Below are 26,026 nucleotides of genomic sequence, written 5' to 3' on the forward strand. Positions count from 1 at the left end.
TGTCAGCTATACATTAGGTGGATTGAAACTTCCCAACAAAGATCAATCAATTTTTGGCGAGTTATCAAATGTTTGTGTTATCAAACAGTGTCTTGGTGGACTGTAACGCTTATTGTAATGGCTACATTCGGACGCTTGTTTCGACATTTATCCTGAAAACATGTCAATTATTGTATAGAATCGGCTGTTTGACTAGGCTCATAATTTCATGACCCCTGTCAATCTATAATTTTCAATATTTTTTCCACTTCACCATTCTTAGACCATTATCGTTTGCGTTGAACTTTCTCATATTTCATGCATTTAGCTAATCGCAGATTCGATCAATTCATTTCATTTTATATTCAACTTTTTTAAAACGATTTAAAACTATATTTGATGGTTGATTAATAGTTATCAGCGATCACAAATTACATGACGATCTATCTCGATTAGTTACCAAATTTCAAGGGCTTTTTCAGTGAGAGGCCGGCCGGAACGGGGCAAATATTCCACAATTTTCCACCAGGAAAACGTTTAATTCAATAAGGTTCATATACTCACCGTTAATAGTACAATGCTTTAGTACAATGTGAAAATGGAATTTAATTTAATTATAAATTATTAACAAACAAAGAATAACAAACTTCTCCACACAATAATTTAACATCAAGCGTCATTAGTGAGTTGTGTGTGCATCGAGTTGGTTCAATCAGACTAATAGTTCTTGATAAACGGTAACCAACATTATCTACTATCAAAATCGCAAAATAATTTGTAGATAATCTATAAAAATGATATATCATAAAAAAATTCAATTTGTTCTCCTTTAAATATTTCATTTTTCACTTTCTCAATGAAAACTGGTTTTCTCTTGCAAAAGAATTTACTTTTTCTACGATCATGTAATAAACAAAACTTTATTGAACTATATTTATAGTCTGGTCAATTTAGACATTCGAAGTTGCATAAATTGATCAAGCTGAAAATCAGTAAAATTTTAAAGCTTCTTATTAATCCCTTGTGTGTAAAAGATTTTATTCTGACATATAATGATCCAAAAAGTTGTAAAAGCTGTAATTATCATAATATGCACACGATTCCACGCCATCTATGAGGTAGAGTGTAATTAGCGCGTTTTTTTAACGTGGTTTACCCAGAAGGCCTAATCCACTATCTGTTGCGATCATGTTTTATTTGAAATTACTGCAAAATAATGGAAATTAGCAGATATTGAAAAGATGAAAGCAATTTAAATTAAAAAAAGTTGTGAAATTTAATCGTCCGAGTCGTAAATTTCAAATAGTTCTTCTTCTTGTTGCCTCGTTGGAATAAAATCACTGTTGGTGATACAATATTAGAGTATATGTATGTATGTACATGCCAGAGAACAAAAAAGTCAGACTTTTTTCAACCACATTTAGCACTACATCCCTTATGCAGTTGTAACAAATTGTGTGTAGTGGGAGTAAAGTATAAACGGGTTCTAACGTATTGTTGACCAACTTCAACCACAGTCTGTAGGGTCTAGCTGATAACCAAGCAAAACTTGAACTTGTTAATATACCCGTAAAAGATGTTGATCAGCAGCAACTGAGGTTGGAGGAAAACAAGACAATTTAATTTGTTTTTTACTTTTAGTATTTTTATCTAAACAGGTAGTTTTTTTAGGAGCTCCGTACATAGAAATAAGAAAGCGAATGTCGAGTTGAATTATTGTTTTTAAAAGCAAACTTCAGCACATTGAACCAAATCTTGTTTTCAAAACATTTTGAAAATTGTTATTCTGCCCTTCCTGTAAAATACTGATGTGTCACGTTATTGCGTGTATAAATAGTACTTGATTTTGTTACTTTCCAAAAGTAGATAAAGAAGAAAACAGTTTTTTCAGTTGGAGTTGCATTTTTTGAAGATTACAATTTTTCGAATCGTTATATCTCAGAAACGGTGACTCGTAGAAAAAAAAGTAATGATACGTTTTTTGTAGATAATTTTATGGTTCACAATTTTTGTCTAAGGTATTTTGATAAAAGTCGCCGTTTTGCTGAAAATCGCGAAAAACTCATTTTTTTGACCTTGAATAACATTTTTCCCCACAAGAGAATGATAGGGAGCTTTAAAATTTTATTTTCAATTATGTTTTACACAATTTTATTGATTTTCCGCTTGACGGGAATTTATGTAGCTTCACTGTTATTTTTTGGTCTAAATTGACCGGACTGTTACTGGAAAAAGTGGATCTTCATTGCACTAATGTATCAATACAGAGGTTTGTGATCAAGACAAACATAAACATTCAAATGAGCGAAATATTTAGTACTTTTTCTGTGAGATCGTAATACGTTTCAAAAAATTGCGGATTTTTTTTTATTATCATATAAACACAAACGTGGATGCCTCAAACATACGCGATTACGATTACTATCATTCACGTAGCACTTGTAATATTTGATAAAAAACATTATTGAATGTAGATATTGATGATGATGATTAAACCAAATGTTGTGGTTGTCGAATGACATCCCTGAAGTGATGTTTTGAATTTCCACCGATCGATATACCTTAGATTAAATGTAGAGTGTATCATTTCTTGCTAAGTGGGAAAATAGCGGTTTATAGAAAATTGGTTGGGTTAAGAAAGTATTAAATATCTGTACTAAATTGATTATAGTTGATGAAGTTATTTCCTATTATCTATACTAACAAATAATACAAGAAACACCAAGAAGAAAAGAAGAGGATAAAAAACGATACTCCCAATATTCCTGTCATAAACTAGTTAATGTTATATTCTCTCCACTAACATAAAATAAAGTAGAGTCTCCAAACAAATAAGAGGAACAATTTATAAAGACCGCTCCGGTTGACGTCTCGCCTTTTTATCCAGTAAATATTCCAAAGTAGTGGACCCGACACTTCGGTTGATTTGTAGAGAAAAGGAAAAAGAATAAGACGGGGAGATGTCCTTTGTCCCCTATATATCGGACGCACAATCACATTGTTACAAAGGGATCCTCAATAATGGAATTTTTTCAACTGCTCACAAATATTTAGCGCTCGACTACAACTGTGGGGTGTGACTTTATTACATAAAGTGAAAAGTAGAAATATGAGTTTTTCATTTACACGACATATCAAAAGATACTTCAAATAAAACAAAAAAGGCAATTAAAAATAATTATACTTTGGATGTATCATGTAAAATATTTTGACACTGAAATTTTGTTTGGTTCTATTGTAGGCTAAGAATTTTTCAATATATCCTCGTATGTGCTGAGGTAATAGGAATCAGGGAAACAAGATGAAAAGTATATGAAATTATTTGAATGGATAAAAGACATAAATAATCTACAGAGGAGTGTCGTATATGATAAGACTTCACACTAGCCCGATACTTTATTATTACCATGAGCATAAACTATCCGGTGATGATTGCTGAAATTTCGCGTTTCATAAGTAATATGTTGAGAGCAAGAGGAATGGTAAAAAAGTGCAGAAGGCAATAAAAAGTATCATTGAACCCGCACTTTAAATGTTTCGTAGGTTTGCAACTGCATTCAAATTTGAAAATTTCATTCCTCGTTTACTCGATTTGTTGCTTTCGAATTTTACAGTCCTTTTTTTGATAATTCATTGATTTGGAGAATAGATATAACCTTCACTTGTTTCAAGTATTAAGATGCGTTATTCGTATTTCAATGATTTAGCCAGACACGACGATATCTGTAGTAAAACGAGATTCATTTTTTCTTTAATTTAACAAGACCGAAACGCATCTTTGGAAGTCTCATCCTATCTCGTCCCATGGGAACCCTAGTAGATGTGTGTTTTAAACTGTAACCTATCATTGAATATCTCACCTTTGTGTGCCATTTCGTCGACAGTAGTAATACCGGATGGCCATGGTGCCACCGCGGTTCCTAGTTGCTGTGCAGGAAGAATGTTGATTATCTATTTATCTTACACGAAACACTCCTCACTCTGGAAACAAAAAAATCATCATCAATGTTAGAGTTCAATGCAATGTTTTGCGTTATAATTTACTACCTTTAATATAATCATTAATGTATACGGTGTGGAACTGCCAAATGGAATAAATTCGTGAATAAATAAATGAGGTTTTTTCACATATGTCTTACATTACCAAGCTACGGAAACTGCTTACTGTTTTGTCAATTGTTCCTTGGAATATAGACAGAAAATTAGGAAACCAATCATTTGTAAAATGGTAATTCTTTGCATTTCTGTCAAATGAACCATTTTTCTAATATTACTACTGTCATGCAGGCAAACAACAAGCTGCTAACGCTATGAGTTTTAACGAAAATTTCCAAACCTTTTTTTATTTTATTGTTTTCAATCAGTCATAACAAAAGTTAGTTATGGGCTTAGTAACGTACAAATTTCGAAGGAGACAACGATATTGATGTTTCTCCATTACATCCTAAAAATACCCTACCATGTTTGGTGGAGCATACGCCGAATTGTTCATGTCGAAGTGCTGAAATCTGTTCATGCAGATCTTAATTATGTATAATTGGACTGAGTGGACCAATCTTTGATCGAAAATATTCAGCACTTGAATATGAACAGAAAAGATCTTATTTCACAACACGACAACGCTAGATCGCACTGTGGAAGACGAATATTTGGATGTTGTTCAAACTGGCCCTTCGAGATAATTTACTTAGAAAACAATTTAACCACTTCAAATATTCATTGATGTGGACGCATGTTCAATTTCAACTTGAAGTTATAAACCTGCACCTAACAACTGTGGAAGAATGAACGTCATCCGAGGATTTCTACTTAAGTTTTGAAGAAGGCAAATAAAAACAAATATTTATATTTGGATATTGCTTTATTATTTTTCAAAATATTTTCTATTGAGATCAATAGACTTTTACATGCGTTTGAACCAATTGTCGAAGCATTTTTTCTATTCCGAAACCTCCACAACATGTGATTAGAACGCATCAATCGCTTCTTCGGGTGTAGAAAAACGTTGTCTAGCAATTTATTTTGGATCTGCGAGAATAAGAAGAAATCATTGGGTGCCAAATAAGGATTATACGGCGGATGACCCATAAATTCGATGCTTTGACTGAGTGATGGAGAACGACTCGTCCTGTGTGATTGGTTTACCTGCTTTTTCGAATATTTTTGGCAAACAAATGCTGATGTACTATTTTGTTGGATTTTTCTCGTCTTGAAAGACTCATACAGTTGATTGTTGTTAAATTTCGGGTACATACGCTTCATGCTTGTCATGATCTAGACGTCTTTCGAAACATCGTGATTGATTTTTTCCAGCATGTCTGTGCATTATGCAATATTGAATATATGTGAATGGATCTAATGCCAAAGTGTGCCTCAACTTGACGTAGTAACCCTCGTAGAAAAGTATCTCGGTGGAATAAAAAGTGAAAAATCTTTAGAATGGAGCTCAACCCCAAGGACCCCCCAAATAAAACATTTATTTAGAAATTGACGACAACAGTTATACAACTGTGGTACAATAAAAGATGTTCTCGAAGTCAAAAAATTGTATCTCTGTAGATAATAATAATAAATTACGCAATAATACTCGGAATGTTTTTTAACCTTTATCATTGACTGGAGTAAAGTTAATTAATTTAATTTCTTTGCTATCCAACATCTCCATAATTTACGGTGTTTATTTACAAAGAGCCTCATATAAAAATAATGTGAAAACATCTAATTCAGTTAACCATATTAAAACAGATTTTTTATAATTATATCAACCATTAAATCCTTAGTGATTATGCATTGTAGGTGACAACGTGTAATTTAATGGACCCTAACAATTTTCTGTACTGCTCCCGCACTACAAACGATGGAATTCGGGGGAGTTTAATGTTTAAATGCCTCTTAGTTCCATTGCCATTCCGTTCCGATTCTGTTATTGATAAAGTTAATGAAATTAAGTCCGAAGCAGTGTTCGTCGAAGCCCATCAGTATCTTCTCCTCAGGGGGTATTTCTCGTGTATATACTAATTAGTAACAATTTATTTAATGATGGTATTTATGAGATCAGATATATACATGACGATACAGTATGTTTTAGAATACTAAGCTCTTGTGTATGATTTTAAAAGCACAGGTAGGTTGTAGATATTACACCGTGTGTCCTAAATTTATAAGTGTGTATCTTGAAAATGATAAATATCGAACTATATAAGATATTGTTATTGATAGGTAGTTATGATTCCAAACAACAAAAAAAAATAGATTATGTCAGAAGAATTTAGATATAAACGGATTGAATATTTATTAATACTGACAAAAGAAAGAAGCCATTGAAGCCAGTTTTATCCAAGGATAACTATAATTTTAAATGTCCCTATTTTCACAGATAAAACACCTTCTTTCTGACAACTCTTTGCAGATAGTGGACATAGTTCTGTGGGTAAATAGTTCTGAATATAACATAGAGCAAAAAACTTATTTATCTGTATTATGTATTCCTATGTATTTTCATAATCAACTGCTCTATAAAAGAATGAGATAACTTGAATTTTGAGTTTCAATTAGTAGTGAAGATAACTTCCTAGAACTACCCATCAATCTACAACCTGTACACTTCTATTATCAGTAATAATTTTCAAATCCAATTATAAACTGTCCCCTCTAATCAGATCCGTAACAGATAAAATATCCAATGAAGACCATGGAGTGTACGAAGTCCCCTGCTTAGATTGCCTCCGTTTTTATATTGGCTAGACAAATTGACGTATTTCCGTCAGAGCCAAGGAACACTTGTTGTCTGTCATTACTTCCGACATTTCCTCCACCCTTGCCAAAAATCGTGTCCATACCGGACACTCAATCGATTCCAAGAGAACCTAAACCATCGCCACACACGGCTTCTTCAAGTCCAGGATTATTCGAGAAGTTATCGAAATAGAAAAATGTGCAAACTGTCTGAATACAGGAGACACTTCGCAACAGGATGAATTTTGTGAAAATTGTCTATGACATATAGTGAGGTTAAGGTATTCTTGGGCAATAATTCCATCCGCATACATTCAATATTGCATGAACATTTGGCAGTCAAAAAGATATAATTGCGTTGGATAAAACATAATATGATAATAGCTTGAACAAGCTGGTGTCGATTGATGCAAAGAGATGGTGGAAAAATTCAATCGCGGTGTTCCAAAAGACGTCTATAAGATCGTAACAGGCGACGAATTATGGATCTATACATGTGAACCGAAACAAATCAGAAATCGACTTTCAAGACGAGCCAAAGCCAACAGAAACTGTTCGCGCTTGAAACCAATCACAGAAAAAGAATCATTCTCCTGATCGGCGATTTCTTCTTTATCTCGCAGATAAAAATAAACTCTGAGGTCAATGTTTTCCTAAACTTGAAGAAGCGGTTGATGTGTTCAAATCACATATGCTGGAGGTACCTCAGTCGGAATGGAAAAAATGTCGACAATTGGTTCAAATGCATGCAAAAATGTGTTGATCTCAATCAAGATTATTTTGGGAAACAATAAAGCCATATCCAGTTATAAATATTTGATTTTATTTGTCGAAACATGAGTAGCAACCCTCGTAGTACAAAATGAGAGATAATTAGCGACATTTCAACATATACATGTATATTTAGAGGTAACAACAGAAGTAAATTAATCAAAACACTGTCCTTATTATCTAATAACTAATATAATTACATATTATCACACGTCCTCGGCTTTGTTCCGAAAAGTCTGCGGGTTATGAATTCCAAAACTATGTTTTTATGTTGATATAATGGTCTATTTATTGTGGTAAACTTTTACTATAAGAACTGATATACGGATTTTCCTTTAAACACAAAAAAAATCTCAAAGCCTCAATTATGTGTCATTGATAGCTGAAAATATAAAAACTGCTCATATATTGAACAACAGGACAAAGAAACATTAAGAATCAAGTTTTAGAAAAATAAAAACAAGTCCTAATAAATTGAAGGGCTAGTATCATATTATATATTTACTAAAATAGTTTTAAAAAACTGAGAAGAGCTTGAAAAAAGACTGTACCAACATCAAATTTGCTTTTCATTTCATATTCATTCCATATAGATATGAAAATGTTTGGGGGTACAATAATGAATAATTGAAAGTTGTGACTATGCTTTCTAAACATTCAAATTGCAATGAAAGTGCCACGATTTGTCTTTCAATATTGGAACATTTTACTTGAAATAGGTCGACATATCGTTAGATTATAATTTTAAGGTTATGTAGTGTAGATATTCTCAATATTGTAACAATAATATAATATAAATTGATATTGTTTGATAATTAATGAATATGTCATTAATTTATTTGTTAATGTGTATTGCTGTTGATTGTTTTCACTAGTGATGATCGCTCTTTCTACTACATCTCATGTATCTCAGTTTAGAATAATGTCCTTTGTTCTTTATACTCCAGGCTTGTAAAGAGACCTTCTTTTCTCTGGGCGACATTTATCACTTATAACATATGTTACTTCTACATTACGTTTAATTTACTGTTTACATTAATAGCTCTATCACTATCTTTTAGCTAAAATATGTTCTATAACGTAAAATCTTTTCTTCAGATCACAGATCCTTTATTGAATATTATCATTACCATCTTCAAATAACACACTTAGAGACAAGTACTTCACCATATTTAATACCCATATTCATATTTATACAAAGCACCTAAAATCCCCTGTGCTTATAGAAGAAACAATCTTGAAAATGTTACAATTTAATTCGTACTTTTCACCGACGCTTTTGAAACCTTCACTTGTGCTATGTCACATCGTCATTACTACGAAAGTACTTCTTCTTCACCTACTTTGAATAGCAAACATATTGGATAGATATTTAATGTCCAGAAAGCTTTCATATATATTTTTCCTTCAATGAAACAAGTCGTTGTCTGTACCTATTCTCCATAAATCCTTTGAAATCTAGATTTTTCAATTATTTACTAAGCATTCCTGCTCCAGATACGAAGTATCGCTTATTTAGCTTCAATCCTATATCGAAACTATCGATCAACGTGCCATTGAAGCTGCCTATCTCGACTACAGTTGAATTTAGTCAAGACTTATGGTCAATATTCAAAGCGTCTGCCAACAGATCCTGTTAACTTCATTGAAGCAACATTAACAGTTTTCCACATTAAATTCGTGATAGATTACCCATTGCATAAGAGATCTGGAGTCCAAATTGGATCTGCCCCAAAGGGTAAACGCGATTGGGACACTAAAAGAATCTCATTCGAAAATCCCAAACGAAGAAAAAGTCAATCGTGGCTACAAATTTCGCAAGTATAACCCACTTTGGCTCTGGGAAAACCTAATCTTGAAATAAATAATTATAGACACTATTAATTAAGTTACTCGTTAATTTCAATTTGAAAAACTACCAGTATCTCTAAAAAAATAACAAAATTTATATTGCAATCAATATTATGTGAAGCGCGAACGCCCACCTTCACACAAATTCGACAATAATCCAGCAAAATCAAGAGAATAAATAAAAGCTTGTTAATTACTTGAGCATGCTGCTTGTTTATTTCCAACAACAGAACTACGAGATCTGGCTATTAAATAACTTTTTCTTTGATCGAAGCAGTGCTGGAAGTCTTCTTTGATAAGTGCCTTTAGAAGATCTGGTTTACCGCTACTATCCATTCAAATCGGGTCCTTTTCAAATCAGAACTTTTTCTAATCTTGCAAGGAAATCTGAGTACACCCGTTGACGCAGAAGTTTTTGGTTAGGAGTCGCACAGACTTTTATCATGTGAAATTCCTCGTGTAAAATTTTTCTAACCGTTTCTTTATCGGCGTTCACATCCTCGGCAATAATCCAGATACTCATTCAACAATCTGTCCGCACCATTTGGTTGATTTTGGTCACTGTTTTAGGAGTTGAAACAGTCCCAGAGCGACCTGGGCACTGGTCATCTTCAATGCTCTCTCGGCACTCATTAAAGCGTTTACACCACTCAAAAACACGCGCATGAGATTATTTTTTTCTCTCTTATTGCCACTGGGAACTTATATACAATTTTTTTACAAAAACCCTAAATACTTCGAATGACTTAGCTCCTGAACTAGATGCGAACATAGAAAAGCGACAGTAAACGGGATTCCATAGAACGGGGAACGAGCGTAAACAACAAACATAAAGGGTAGGCCGGGAATCTGATTGGTTTGTAGTCGGTATAAACGGGATATCTCTCTCGGATCAGACTTAATTGTATTTGGACCAACAATCAAATTTTTTATGGCTGTTCGAGAAAATAATTAATCACATTATATCTTACTGGCTGTTATGCTTTGAAATGATTAGTTATTCCTATAATTTCACAAAATCAAAGTATGGATTAGCATGTTCTATAAAAAGTGGTAATTGAGAATAAACATGCATTACTTATGTTAAAATTGTTGCTGTCGGTATTAGTAAATCAAGTGAATAGAAGTGTTCGGGCTCAGACCCAAACACTCTGAAAGCCTGGATAGTGCACCAAGCATTTTTCAAGCAGACATCTATGAAATTAAAAAATGTATCCAGTTCAATTTGGAGAGTAACTATCGAAAACAGGAGATCATCATCCTGTCTGATATCCGAGCAGCTATTAGAGCTCCAATATCCTAAAATTAAACGAGCTGTCCAAGAAAAAGGAAATTACCCTACAATGGACTACGGAACACCCAAAAGCGAAGGGAAATGAAATAGCTGATAAGCTTCTGTGGTATCAGCTACAGAGGAATGGAAAACGCACTGGAAAAGAAGGTAGATAGAAGCAAAACCATACATCTGTAGAATGTATCAACCTAAGTAAGAGTTTTATCAAGGCACGGTCGCCTCAGAAAACACTAAGAAACTCCAGAGCACTGCACCTGGGAGCGCTTGAAATAGAAGACAAAGATCTCTGACAATTGAAGTCACTCCACATTCTGGACTTTTTAAAAGGAGTGGGATTGATCAGCTGTAAACACTGGGTTCTCCAGTATCCCAACGGGGACACAATAGATCCTTTGGGTCGCAGTGTATACGAGACCCCAAATCTATATATACATATAAAAAACAAGTGAGTTCAATTGTCCTTTTGTGCTAAATATTTTGTACTTTGTCAACAACACTCACAATTCCACCGACTGAAGTTATCGTATTCAGAAACTGAAGGATAGGTTAGATTAGTTTACCTTGTGGTAGCATAAATAGTGTGTTGGGTCTCTCCTTATTTCAAACATTTTCTCAGAATACTTAATTAACACATAATATTTGAGAAAATAATATCAATTAAATTTACCGTTACATTCAACTATAATTTTGCAGAAACTAGATCAGAGTGTAAAATACAGTGCACTAGATTAAATTCTATAGGCTTTAAAATATTTAACTGTATGTTTGTACCATATCTATAAAGAAGAAACGGGTATTTATAAATATATTTATTGATAAGACCATCAATCATCCATTATTAATAAATGGAGACCTTGGTAAAGACCTGAAATAGTGTTTGGTGATTTATATTTTATTTGTATTGTAACCGTTTCAACAAGCCAACATTTCATCAGGGAGCAAGATCTTCTGAGGAGTTGACTGGAGGACAATGCCTAAGGAAAGCGATATAACATTTTGAGACAGAAAACATTGATTGATATTGATGAATAGTATAAAGTAAATCGTAATGTATAAAAAATGTTGGATGACAAAATAGATTAACATCGATAATCGAAGAAAATGATTAAGGTACAATCATAAAGTAGAAGTTGAAAAAAACTTGTGAAAATGAGAGTTGAAATAGGAAGATTTAATGAAAAATGGAAAGACTAGAAAAGAAAACAGGAAGAAAAAGTTGGTTATGTCTGGAATAAAAATTAGCACACATAATGAGAAAATATTTTATAAAGATATGAGAAAATTGGGAAAAAAACGAAAAGAAGTACTTAGGATGGAAAAAGCTAGGTAAATAGGAAATTAAACATGCTTAATGGGTGTTGTTAGTATTGTAGATAAAATGGAGATTGTCAAAAATATAAATGTCGAAACTTTACAACAGATATTTAAAAAGATAGACTTTACAAGATGAAAGAAGAAACAGTGGATAAAACTTATACACTAAGCCAATAGTTAATAAAAAGGTTTGGAATAAGAGGGAAACTAAAATCTTATTATCTTATGATAAAGAATATTTAAATTAGCAAAATTAAGAAACTGGATATCTAAATATAATAAATATTGAGTTAATACATAGAATTTTTAGCCAATACGAATTCGATGATAAAATGAAAACGAAAGAAAACATGATGCAACATTGATTATAAATAGGATGAAAATATTATTGCTGGGAAAGAATTAACATATAGAAAAATAACTAAAGCATAAGAACGTTTGATGATCCCTATTTGTAGACAAGAGTGATAAAGATTGGATGAAGTCATTGCAGATGTGATAACGATATAATTATATATTTAATATATAGTCAAACTAAACTTGAAGTAATATAATATCTAATCCATATATTTAATTAAAAGAAAAAACTAGAACATAATATAAATAAAAGAACCCAAAGTGTAATACTATTATATACTTCTTCGAGTAGAGATTTCCTGTTGCGTCGGGCCTTGTAAAGGACTTTCGGTTGAATTAACCCTGTCAAATATTAAGGTTTCAAATGTATATTAGGTGGCCGAGGAAAATATTTTTTAACAGGTAATTCAATACAACAAGAAAGGAGATCGAAAATTTTGTTTCGAAAATATTTTTATTTGTAAATGTATCAACCGCAAGGGTAATTAGGACCACAGTTATTGTGTATCTCGAAGAGAAAAGGAGATTATTAGGGTGAATTCGGAAGAGGTAATTCTCACTCAAAACATTAGTTGAAGTTGAAACAAAATAAACAGATCAACTTTTTAAACAGAAGTCTACGACTTGTTGTCTCATTTCCGTTGATTAGTCGTCTATTTGTGGTAGTATTCAATAATAAACATGCATTAAGATTGTGGTTTATCCATTAGTTTCAGTTTTTTTCTACATTTCAATAATTAGTTTCTTTGTGTAATAATCATACGTAACATAACCTATTCGCCATTTCTTATTAATTACGAGGATGTCGCCTTTTGATTTGTTTTTTTTTTTTCTTCTTTAAGGGGTACTTAAAAATCTCCAAAAGGTTGGCAGAGTATATTTTTGCCAGATACAGTGTGTTGCGATTGGTAAATTTTGATCTAAACTCATTATCTTTAGCAGTTTATCAGGTTAATGTTCATGAAATTCAGTGATTTTATTAACAAAAAGTTTGGATATACTACATGTCGAGAAAAAAATATCTCAACTTGTGTAAAAGAGGCCTTTTATAATTCTGATCTTGATTACTTCTATTGAGTTGATCTGCTGAATGTATCAACATAAGTAAAAACAATCTACGAATACTAACAGGTGCTCTATCGGGGTCGCCTCAACAAACACCTGAAAACGCAGGTAATACGGCATGCAGATTTTGTTACACAGAGCACTACACCTGGGTGTGTATGAAATAGAACAAAGAGATCTCTGGCAATAAAGGCCATCGCACATTATGGACTGTTTAAAAGGAGTGGGATTGATGGATCAGCTGTAAGCACTGGGCTCTCCAGTATCGCAGCAAAAAAGGGGAACCCAATAGATCCTTTCGGTCTCAGTGAATACGAGACTCTAAATCCATACATACAGCTGTCGTTGAAATTTCCCGTGTTATCTTTATAATGTTGAACATAACATCAACCGCAATATTTTGTCATTTGAGTACAATTAGTGATGATCGCGATTGAGTAAAAAGTATTTCAAATCAGCGAAGGTCTATCCTGTTTCCGTTGAATCGCACATAACAAGATCAATGGTCAAAAAAAAGCTCGTGTCGACTAGTGCATTCAAATGTTTGAACCAATGATAAAACTATAACAAAGTTTGTATTCAACATCTCCACAGTTGACGAATTATTGATTTACACTTATGACAGCAATCAATTGTATAGGCAGTATAAATTAAAAACAAAAGTAGTTCGTGAATGAAGAAAATGGTGACCGGTTTCATTGCAACACTAACGTTAGAGTAACTTACAATGGTCAACATCGAATGGTGCGTAACTATTTGTTAGCTAGAAGTCATTAGAGAAGAAGCGAACCATTATTCATCTTAACTATCACACCGCTAATCAAATAATTGAATTTTTAACCAACCAAAATGTCGATTGATGAAATTTTATTATAAAAATGTAATTTGGCAACCTATGCAGACACTTATAGCGACATTGATAGGACAAAAGGGAAAACAAATGGTAGACAATTCCCTTACAATCAAATAAAAATCACGAGGACTGGAAAAACATCAATATACCGTGAACTTTGAAGAACATTTTGATATATAAGAAACAAGACGTATATAAATTCACCTGGCAAGGCTATAACGTTTACAGAAACGACATAAACAGCAATTTTAGTGAAAAAAATTAATAATAGTAGTTAAAAAAACATATCACACATGTCACATCATAGGAAATCTGAATTCCAAGTCCTTTGTCTGGTACAGTATGAGAAAAAACCGACAAGAAGAAACCTGGAGAAGATTATCTATCAAGCCATAAAACCGGTGAGGCGGATACATTACCCACAGTAATGGAGACGGCCCGATATTATGGATATTGCTGTTTTGTGATGTAGTGGTGAAAATACAAGAAACACAAGCTGCACAGAGTGACACAAAAAGATCAACAAACGAAGGAACACTTACATTACAACCGAAAAACCGCGACGATAAAGGCATATAACCACCGCCCTTTAAGAGAAAATTGATCTTCCGAAATCTTTCACAGAACTAGGAGGAGGAGAAAGAGACTATGTACGAAAATCTTGACGCGATCTGTTGACTCTTGCCGGAAGTAGATGCCTAACTTAACTTAAGTTATATTATTTTAATTTATATATGTATTCAATGATATGAAATGTGTTGGTTGGAAGGATTTGTTGACCTTGCCGTTTTAGGTAATAGCCTCACATCAATAATGGAGAGATAACATTCACCAGAAAATCAATTAATGCTGAATACAGTCCTGTAATCATCTAGATTTTGGCACAAATGAGTGGTTCGATGTCTGTTCGAGACAAATCGTTACAAGAAATTTTAACTTAGTGATTGAGCCATGGTAGCCTCTGTGCAAGGTGATGCAAATTTAATAGGTCTGCTCCCTATAATACCCCATATATGTTGGATAGGTGCCCGTGTTGGTCGCGTAAAAAAATTATTGTTAACTTCTCGAGAAACTATATAGTTCTACCTTTAATATGTATAGGTGCTGCGTTGAGTTAAGGACGCTCATTTAAATGAGACAGTAAATTTGTTTATGGGACATCGTCAACATAACGACCGAGCTGTGGTCAAACATTAGTATATGTAGCTCTTAACAGGAAACCCGATATCACGTTACTTTCCAGAGCGGCGTCTTAACCTTCATTCTGCGCACATTAACAGATTCGTGATTTGTCGCTAGATACAATATTACATCATATCTCCAAGTGATACCAATTTCTGTATCAACTCAAATATGTTGAGGATATTGTTTTACAGTGAAAGGAAGCAGTACTCGTGGACAATATAATGGCTCCTCCACTACACTGGCGAGAACGTAGTGAGAACTTCTTTTGGGTACACACTCTCACAAAGTTCTCACTACAGTTCTCACTTCAATTCTCCAGCTCGATAACGATGGACGCTGAAGTGACTGCGGCAAGTTTATTGTTATGCGCATTTGTATATTATAATTATGCGTATATTAAAGAGGAAAGAATGATTAAAAAGACGTGGCCAAAAATCATTCAAATCGGCGCTCGTTACTGAGAAGCAGGCGAGTGTGTTTCTCGCGCTGTTCTCTGGCAAAGATGGAGAACTTGAAAAAAACACGCGGATCGGTTCCACATTCGCATTTCTCACATGTTTCTTGTGGCGTTCTCGCGAGATTCTCGCGAGAGTGTGGAGGGGCCTTAAGGTAAAACAAAAAGCTGTTCATAAATGATTAGTTACTTGCCAGAAAAGTTCTGCTTCTTTAACTTTTAAATGATGATTCACAACAACCAGGCAGCTTTGAGAAGAAATTCTCAGTAGTTTTAAGTAACAAGACGATTATCTTAATTTATTTATGGTACATATAAGTTTCTATGATTAATAAAGTATTCTTATAAAAAATTTATGCTTGTGTGAACCTCTCACCCCTATACAAACCAGAAGAAAAATCTAATTAGGAATATGTTAGATGATCGTGATTAGAGCAGTCCCAGGCAATGCCGATGAGGACCCTGTAAAGTAATCCTGATCAGAAAAATAGAGTTATCCTGATAAGGATGTTATAGGGCAATCCTGATAAGAATCTTATGAAGCAATCCTGAAAAGGACCATATAAGGTAAACCTAATCAGGACCTCATTAATGATCTGTGCTCCATCTTCATCAGATCCTTATCAGGTTATACTGACCTGTAGCGCGGAATACTTGATAAGGTCCTTATCGGGCCTCACAGAAAATTCTAGTCGGGTAGTAACGTTATTTGCAAGAGGATGACAATTTTTGACGTTTGAAAATAAAGGCGAATTCACATCAACGGGCACAGTCAGATCAGATCACGGTAGAGACAGTCAAGTCAAGATCGCTGCCTCAATGAGAGTGTTCTCATTGGCGGGAACGGTGCGGTAGTGAGCTGATCTGACTGTGCCCGTTGATGTGAATCCGCCTTAATTGAAACCCGCTTTGACCTTTGGAAAATTTTATATAAGAGGGAAATGTTCAAGGTTAGTGATTTTCTGTAAACGACTTTGTCTTTCTTTTATTCATAATTCCTATTTAAGTTATAAATAAAACTCTCCAAAATGAACTCACACTTAAATAAATAGCAAACAATCTTTCACGATTTAATAGTATCGACGGTTAGCACGTAACTTCCTTCATTGTAGTCTGAACCGTGTCAGAGGGGTAAATTCCGTTTGATAAACTTTGATTGGCTGCACAGTATAATAGGAAATAGACGGGAAAAGGGCAGAGTTTACGAAACTTATCAAGTTTTCTAATTTGGCTGTAATACTAAAATCCTATCAAGAAAATAAATATGTTTTAATATATTTTGTTAAGTCTGAGTAGTTCTATAACTACAAAATACTTTTGTTCTATTAGAAGAAGTTGATTGATTCTTATTTTACAGTTAATTGCCATTGGTTAGTTATTTGAGTTTAAGGAAAACGAAATATCATATTTATTAGTTTTGAGCAAAGAACGGCAAATTCTCAGTTATTAAGATTATATTTGTATCCCGTAATTAATGAGAAAAAACGGGCAGCTTTGCAGCTTGAACTATGTAAGGGAAACGGGAAGCCCATCAAGAAAGGTGAAATATCCTTATGACTAACACCTGGAGAAGACACGTTATTTTTGTAGTGATAAATTCAGGCTAAAATTTTGCGGAAGAATACGATTTTGCTTCTTTAAACTTGAAATTTTCGATTACTATTGACTTTTTGACATTTTTGAGTATATTTTCAAATCACTTCATTGTTCATTCTACTAATGTTTAAAAACAGCTAAAGCATCGTTGTAATAAATAGATTCTTGAAATTGTGAGTATTATTATTTTCCGTAATTCAATCAATTTATTGCGAATTATGTGAGATAACTTCTTTTTTACATAACGGTAAATATCTAGAGAAAGAGCCAATACGAAAAAGTAATTTATATACATTGAAATTTTGTATTAAATTCATTCAAATTTAGAATTAAGATTATACAAAATTCTAGTTTGTTAACAAGTTAACGGTATCTCGTAATCTGTAACAAAATGCGGTAGCCATGTGAATATCTAAACTCTTTCTTTTGAAAGCATATCAATACAACTAACTACCTGAAAATATTTCGGTACCTTTGAATGAATCCCACTTTTGTGTGGCAAATACCAAAAACGTCAGATAAATTTTTCCTTAATTGTTATTGGTCGTAACAACTGGAGGTACATATTACAATATTCATAAACTACGACAATAGATAAGTAATAATTCTAAAATATTAGGCCAGCAAACAAGGAAGAAATATTTTAGGAATTGCAAGTGAACAACCAATATTTAATTTTATGAATAGCATATTGTTATTGCGACTATAAATTCAATACGAATACCTCTGATTCAATTAAGAAACAAGCTAGAAATTAGTGTTTTCTACGATATCTCTTAATACTGCCCCATCTTACGATACTCCATACTCAGTACATTCTTAAGAATTCGCATTCGATTCCTTATGTTGGAAGTTCGTCGTTCGTATTTTGAGATTTTTTTGAGATAGCTTCATATAAAAATTACTACACATTCTTCTCACATAATATGTCAGTTAAATACACTTTGTGCAAAAAATTTTCACATGGATATTATAGTTCTTATTTTAAGTATTCACTGCAGCTAGAAAGAGGTTTTTCAATTAATATTAGTAGAACGGAATACATCCATTTCAAATAGAATTTGTGTTACGAAATTGCTGATGCACTCGCAAATAAACAACCCCACTAACCAAAGTGAAGAGAATAATTGTTACTAGGTACACCAGTTGAACTTGGTCCATCTATCTCGTGCATTAATACAAGCAGTTAATATATAGCGAAGATATGATTTTAAAAGCTTTGGTACGATGAGAAAGTCACTATCATTTTACGAGATCAAAACATCTCTACGAAATAATCATTATTGATTGCAGCTGGCTTACCCATCCTCAAATTTATTGTACATGAATTTTTCTATATTCTAATATGAAAATTTTATGAATGTTGAAATGACTTGAGTCGTCACGGCACCATAAATCTTCTAATATGAATAATCGGTAATTTTATACTTTCGCGGTCCTCTTGTTTTTTGGCTCTAGATAATCGAAAAATCATCATAGTTTTATGATTTTAAATGTGATCATAAACGCATATAATCGTTCACAACTGTTTTACAAAGCATCAAACGCAGTTAATATATTTTTTTGTTAATCTACATAGAAAACGAACGAAAAAAATAGGAAAATGTTTGTTTAACAACCTTAATAAGATACCATTTTTTTAATGGTGAACATTTCCAATTTTTCAAAGTTGACTTTTAATATTGTACACATGATTACAATAAGTGATTTCAAGAATTTTTTTTGTTCATATAACTTCTATGATTACTTAATAAAAAAGACACAAACGATTATATATGAGACAAGGTCAATTTTAAGAAGAATTATTATTATTTTTAATTGCAGAAACATGATAAATCATGATTTTGGTATAATTTTTTTTCAAATTGTTCGTTTTTTGTGTAGATTATGAAAAAAATATAACAATTTCATTTCATTATTTAGAAAAAAGTTACCAACAATTATACGTGAATGAGTGCATTTTCATGATCATTTAAAGCCCTGAAACCAATATGTTTTCATTTTTTTTATTCCAATAATTTTTTCCATAAATCCGCCGTAAAAACGAAGATTCGAAAAAAATTGATGGAAATCGGAGGATTTTTCGATTTTCTAGAACCAAAAAACAAGGGGACCGCGAAAGTATAGAATTACCGAATAATCGTCTATCATTTACTTGCCTTTTGTCTATTTTATAGATTAGTTTTGCATACCATTTCGTGAAAAACTAAATATCTATTTTATGCCTGGTACTTCGGAATTAATATAATATACAGATTTTCAATACCTTTTCTTTGTTCTGCAGAACAAAGTCTAATGGATAGCATATTGGTACTTAAATGATCGTCATTATCATTTTTCATCACAATTACCAGACTTTATATGCCCATATCTTCATCACCTTATAAATCTATAAAAAATATTCAACTTGCCATATCTAGAAATTTGAAGGTATGTTTACATTTGAAAATAGTGAAATAAGAATTTGGCAGAATGGTTAATATTTATTTAAACAATCGAGAGAGAATCTGATGTTCATTATCAAAGATCATCTTGGTACTGTTTCAATAAGTCAATTCATGAAACTCCAAGATCCAAGGAATAAATTGAAAAACTTTATTCTGTTAAGTTCGAATCTCGAAATCTTGAACCATTGATGATATTCATACTAAACACATAATTACTCTATCTGCATGTTTCAATAACCACACGATCGTCTTTGGTGACCGAGGTAAATTTGAGTCTCTGAAGGCAATCATTTGGTTATCAATAAGCACGATAGACAGTTTAAAGTCTTAGAAGTTAGTGAAAGTAGTGAAATTTGATAGATGCAGCTGTGATGCACACTTAAAATAGAAGAAATAACCTTAACTTCAAACTCATTCATGCTATTTTACTAATCAACATTGGATAGTAATTAAACTCTAATTCAGGTCCGTTTTAAATGCCTCGATTATTTGAGCTACCCTTCAATTATTTTGAATATTACTTTCTTTGATATTAGGAGGGGAAGTATCCTATATTTTATCGAATTCCATGTTTTATCCTTTAAATATCTACTAAATCATTGGAATATGGAGCCGTTTATACTGTAAATAGAGAAGTTTTATCTCGAAACAAGCAGACTGTAAGATATCGCCTGTGTAGCAGTTTACGACTAGAAAAATTTAAGTTTCATGTAAGTTTTATAATCTTCAGAATCTTTGAAGAATACAGCTACAAGAGTTTATAGTACATGCCCAGGAAATATATAATATTCCAAAGGTAACATTTATAAGGCATTTAAAGTCCTCAAATAAGTATAAGAATTGATCTAAAAGTAAAGAGATCAGATCCCTGTACCACTGTAGTTATTAACCGTTCGAAGAGAAGATTTATGATAAATATTTGAGACAAAAAACAACAAAATTATTAGGATGGAGAGCGAAAAATGGTTCTACCAAATTATTTAAGCGTTCTAATAAAAATATTGTTGATGTATTTTTCAGTTATTAGAAAATTAATTGACAAAAATAACCAATAACGTAAATGGTTTTAATAGAGAATCTGTCCAAAAATTTCACAAAATTCCTACCAAAAAAACCAGATAGACATAGGTAACGAAGAAAGTGTTATATATACAACCGATGTCCAAAAGAAAGATATATTAATTTGGAATTGTTTGTAGATTAAATTGTGCATCATATGGCTTCCTTCAAAAATTGCTAGCTTAAAAAATAGCTGATTATGCTATAGCTGCCTAGGTATAACATGTTTAGGTTTTGAAGCTACTAAATGCGGTTGATACAACAGTTTGTGCCAACTGTTACATAGTTTCATGTTCGACATATTGTTGTCAAAGCCTATGGAGAAGTAACTGCAATTGGCAGAATTTTTCTAAATTCTAATATGAAAATTTAATTAATGTTAAAATGAATCGTCACGGCACCATAAATCTGCTAAATTGATTAATCGTCTAGCTATCATTTACTTGTTTCATATTTTGTAGTTTATCTTCGACATGCCATTTTGTGAAAAACCAAATATCTGAGTGTCTTTACTCATATTTTGGAATAAATATAATATACAGTTTGCTCGATTTTCAATATATTAATTGAGTGCTATTCTTGGTTTTGTAGAACAATTTGTGTTGCTCATTGCAGGGTCTAATGGGTAGCATACTGGTACTTGAATGATCGTCTGTATCATTTTTCATCATAATTACTTCACTTTGATTTATTAACTGTGTCTCGGTCTTTTTCATATGCCCATATTTTCATCATCTTAGAAATATAAAGAAAATTTGAAAATTATATGGCTTCTTTCAAATATTTCTAGCTTAAAAATTAGCTGATTATGGTGTAGCTGCCTGGGTATAATATGTTTAGGTTGCAGCCCCTAGACATGGAAGTTTTGAAGCTAGGTTGATAGAGCACTTTCTGCCAGCTGTTACATAGTTTCATGTGGAACACATTGTTATAAATGCCCTGTGAAGTTCAAATGAGACTGAAAAAGGAAACAATTTTGTAGCACTAATTCATAATTTTGATACATTCTACAGTAGTCATTCGACATTCCACTATCTAAAGTTTTTGATGAGGTAACGAGAAATCCTCTGGAGAAATATTATTGATGTTAAGAAGGAATATCAATTTCGACACCGTACAAGAAGATATTGTATACAGAATCATGATCCAAAGAGGAACATTAGCTTATCTTAATCTATATGTCAGGTAAATTTTCAAAAAAGCATCATCATTTATTGATAATATCAATCATTTCAGTGAAATAAAGGAAAATCTTGGTACTGTCAAATGTTGTACCATGAAACGTGTTTTATAGGATGGCGGAATTAATCTTAGTTTCTATTTATTCAATTCCATTTAATTTGAAATTTTACAAATCAAGGAATTTGATGTTACAATTCACAAAAATTCTTAATTATACCATTACTGAAGAAGAATTGCAACATTATGATAACTAAGTATGAATATCGCTTCTTTTCATTTTGGTATACTATTAACTTACTTTGTCAGTTATGTGGTATAACACTGTTAAACATTTCTTGTAGGTGGGTTCGAATTTCTCCCACGGTTTTTGAGAAAATTGATCTAGAGTTTTTTACACGTGTTATGAAAGATTCCAATCAGCGAGAGATCAAGACTACTGGACGTCCATTGTAAATTCACATTGATGCTTTATGACATCCAACCTTTTACTTTTCAGCTATATCACAAGCATGTTTCAAACTATCATCATCATCATCATCAAGCCTTTCAATCAATTGGATTATGCCTAACGCGCGCTGTAAAATCCTTTTTCTATTTTTGTTTTCTTTATAGCTTATTTTTTGTCTTTGCTGCTTTTGTTATTATTTTTCATTCCTTTTGGTTAAGTGCTTTTATGTCCTCTGCTATTTCGTCTCTACAAGTCTTTCCGGCCTGCCTCTTGTCCTTGGCCACAATGATGTCCATTGCGTTATTTTTTTGATAATTTCAGTTGGCTTTTTACTCATTATATACCCAGACCAGTTGAGTCTTTGCGCTTTTATGTATCTCACCATATTTTTCTTTCTTCTTTCTCTATTTCTTCGCTTTTCTTTGCTCTTCTTTCTTTCTTCTGTGTTATGTTGGAACCTGTTATAGTTCTCATTAACTTTCTCTCAGTTCTTTTAATTGAGCTCTTCTTCTTCCCTTTTGTTGATTACTGTTGTTTCCATCGCATAAGTGATTAGTGATTTTATACATTATTATTTTGTTTAGTTTGGTTCTGTTTTCGGGTTTCTAATAATGTTTTGTTTCTTCATTAGGCTTGATATCCTGTCTCTGGTTGTTTTTTCCAACGTTATTCCTTGTCTTTCTAGTTCTTCTGTTATTTTCTCTCTTTTTATTGAATCGAAAGCACTTCTGAAGTCTTTAGTCTAGAGTGTGGATTGCGTCGATAGTTGATCTGGTCTGAAGCCGTTTTGATAATCTCTTAGTTCTTTCTCTGCGAAATATTTTGTAGGTGATACTTAGCAGGGTTATGGCTCTATAATTCTCTCATAACTTTTCATTGTCTATCTTAAATATTGGTTTGATTATGCTTCTGCTCCACGTCGTCAGACGTCGTTTCAAACTATATCCTATATTATTAAACGTATGTATTCAATTTGAAGCGTTTAGTTATTTTCAAGGTATTATCTGCATTGATAATACCGCCTATGAAATCTAACCAACTGATATAGAGCCTCCAATCGTAATAGAAACCGGAAACTTGAGTTTATTTTTCCAATAGTAGTGCAAATGCAGAAAAATCACTACTTGAAAATCATTTATGACATTATTTTTTAAATACCTCAGTTAAATGAATTGAATTCTACTTTCACTTTGTTAATAAATTTATTTATGAATCTGTACTAATAAAACTGCTAAAATTTTCATATTTTCACTAATTTATACTATTATTGTCCTCTTTTTATTGATTACATTATAAACCGAATGTTTGGCTAACTTAAACTTTTAGAAGAAATGCAGAATGTTTGCTCCTTGTTTGCTAGAAATAGTACTCAAGAATAATTGAATGTTTTTCGTTGTCAAATGAAAATTAACTAAATTTAGCTAAGTAAGATAAATTCTAAACATTTGATGTATATTGTTGCATGTAAGAGGCTTAATATCACTGCTCAAAAGTATCTATTTGTGCAAAAATTTTCAGTTTAACACGATTATTATAGTTAATTAATTATCATGACTAAATGAGCATTTTTAATCAAAATAAAATATTAAAAACCGAAAATACGTCCATTTAAAGTTTTTTGAGTTTGAAATGTTTAGGCACGTCAAAATTGAAATGAAAATTGTTTACCGATTTGGCGCATTCACTCAAAATCAAATAAATAACGAAGCGAAGTTAAGAAAAGAATGTACCTATTCAACAAACAAATACTTCACTTTGTTATTTATTTGTTTGTTTGATTGTGAGTTAATTCGCCAACTCGCGACACAATTTTCGGTTGAATTTTGGCGTGCTTGAACATTTCATAAGCTTGCCTTGTGAGTTGTAAACCCCAATTTATTACATAGTATTTTTTATTCCTTGCATGTAGGTAGCAGACCGATTTTGATGATTAAAACTTTGACAAGCAGTTTCCTTGGTTTTTGAGCCACCGATTCCGTTTTTTTTTAAATTTCAATGGTTCCAAGGGCATACCGTTACATATCAACACTGTCAGACATTTGAATATTGTTTTGACCTTTTAAAATCAGACAAATAATCACTTTGCTACAAGCTTTTTAATTCGGATAGTTAGCAATAACATCGAAAACCAATTAAAATATCATAATCGGCTTCTTAGCAATGTCAAGTATTGAATATTACTTGTTTTACAAAGCCTATCAATAATTCATCGAAGCCAATAGGCAAGACCATTCCATTTAAATTGTCTTTATTTTATTTTGTTGAGCACAAGAAGAAAATTATATAAAACCATTTTAAAAACGGTCTCCTTGGTTTGGTTATTTGTTGATACACATATAGAGAAATCAAAATTTTTACAATACAAATAGAATTTTATGGTTTGGGGAATTGGCAATGGCAGTTATTAAATTCTAAAAACCAGCCGCTACTGAAAGCTTTTCCACGAAAAGTGGTGTACCTAATATAGACGACCCTACCGTATATATTGAAGCAAAGTGATGAAAAATGTTTAAATAAGGATCAATTAGAAGCTAGCAATTGTTAGTTGTCACCTCTAGGTACTATTAAAGAAGATAAACCGAACAGAAATATCTTTCCCGCTATTTTTTGTGCTCATTAGGAAGTAAAAATCACATCCATAAATTGCAAATAAAGTAGATACTTGTGTAATTTTTTTCAACCTTGAATGAATAGAAAATTTAAAATCTTTTCAGAATGATTTGATAATATTTAAAAAATTCAACTACGTTTGTATCATAGGTATATTTTGACAGAAAAATTGAATACAGACTATAACTCATTGTAAATATTTTAGTTATCAGATCAAGCGTTTTATCGTGAAAACTTATTCCGAAACTAGTAATTTTAATAAAAGGATGAATACAAAACATTGTTTATTGAATAACTAATTAATTTGATCTGATGTAAAGGCTACTTACATTCGTTAGATTAAAATAAAATTCGGTAGATATTGCACTCAAACTTTATAAAAATGTCCACAAAACAAAACAAATTTTAACAAATTGTAAATACCGGAATAGGATCGTGTCAATATGGATTTATACACAATTAAGCAATTTTTAATACTTGACTAGATGACTCAATGTTTAGAATCAATGGAATGTGACTAATGGGAAGCACGCTTAATTCTATCCCGAAAGTAATGGTCAACTAACTAAACAAATTTAGTGTGACTCTAAACACTACACGAATTAAACTGAATTCAATAGAGATCCACTCCGCAAATCTGTCATACGACCATATGAGTTCTGTAGTACACCTTTTTAGGTGTTTACAACTGTCAACAGTTTCCGGCTCTCCACCAATCCGGATTGAACTAGTACCGTCGAATCCAATAGGAGTATAGGGAGGTGCGGCATTCTATCGATTTCTCGAAATTAGTTGATCATTGGAGCGGAAGATAATCTCTCCGCTA

General features: G+C 32.4%; 1 protein-coding gene across 1 annotated transcript in view; it reads right to left on the reverse strand.

Moving 5' to 3' along the window:
* The window catches only part of LOC130449313 (paired box protein Pax-6-like), a 112,609-nt gene extending 86,783 nt beyond the window's left edge, over positions 1-25,826 (reverse strand). The window contains exons 1-2 of the mRNA XM_056787051.1: positions 25,530-25,826; positions 3,840-3,960 (exon numbers count right to left, since the gene is read on the reverse strand). Coding sequence (XP_056643029.1) covers positions 3,840-3,852 — 13 coding nt within the window. The 5' untranslated portion in view covers positions 3,853-3,960; positions 25,530-25,826. The remainder of the gene's footprint in view (positions 1-3,839; positions 3,961-25,529) is intronic.
* Between the last annotated feature and the right edge of the window lie 200 nt (positions 25,827-26,026).

This window comes from Diorhabda sublineata, chromosome 10 (genome assembly GCF_026230105.1).
Source record: "Diorhabda sublineata isolate icDioSubl1.1 chromosome 10, icDioSubl1.1, whole genome shotgun sequence".
Classification (NCBI taxonomy): Eukaryota; Metazoa; Arthropoda; class Insecta; order Coleoptera; family Chrysomelidae; genus Diorhabda; species Diorhabda sublineata.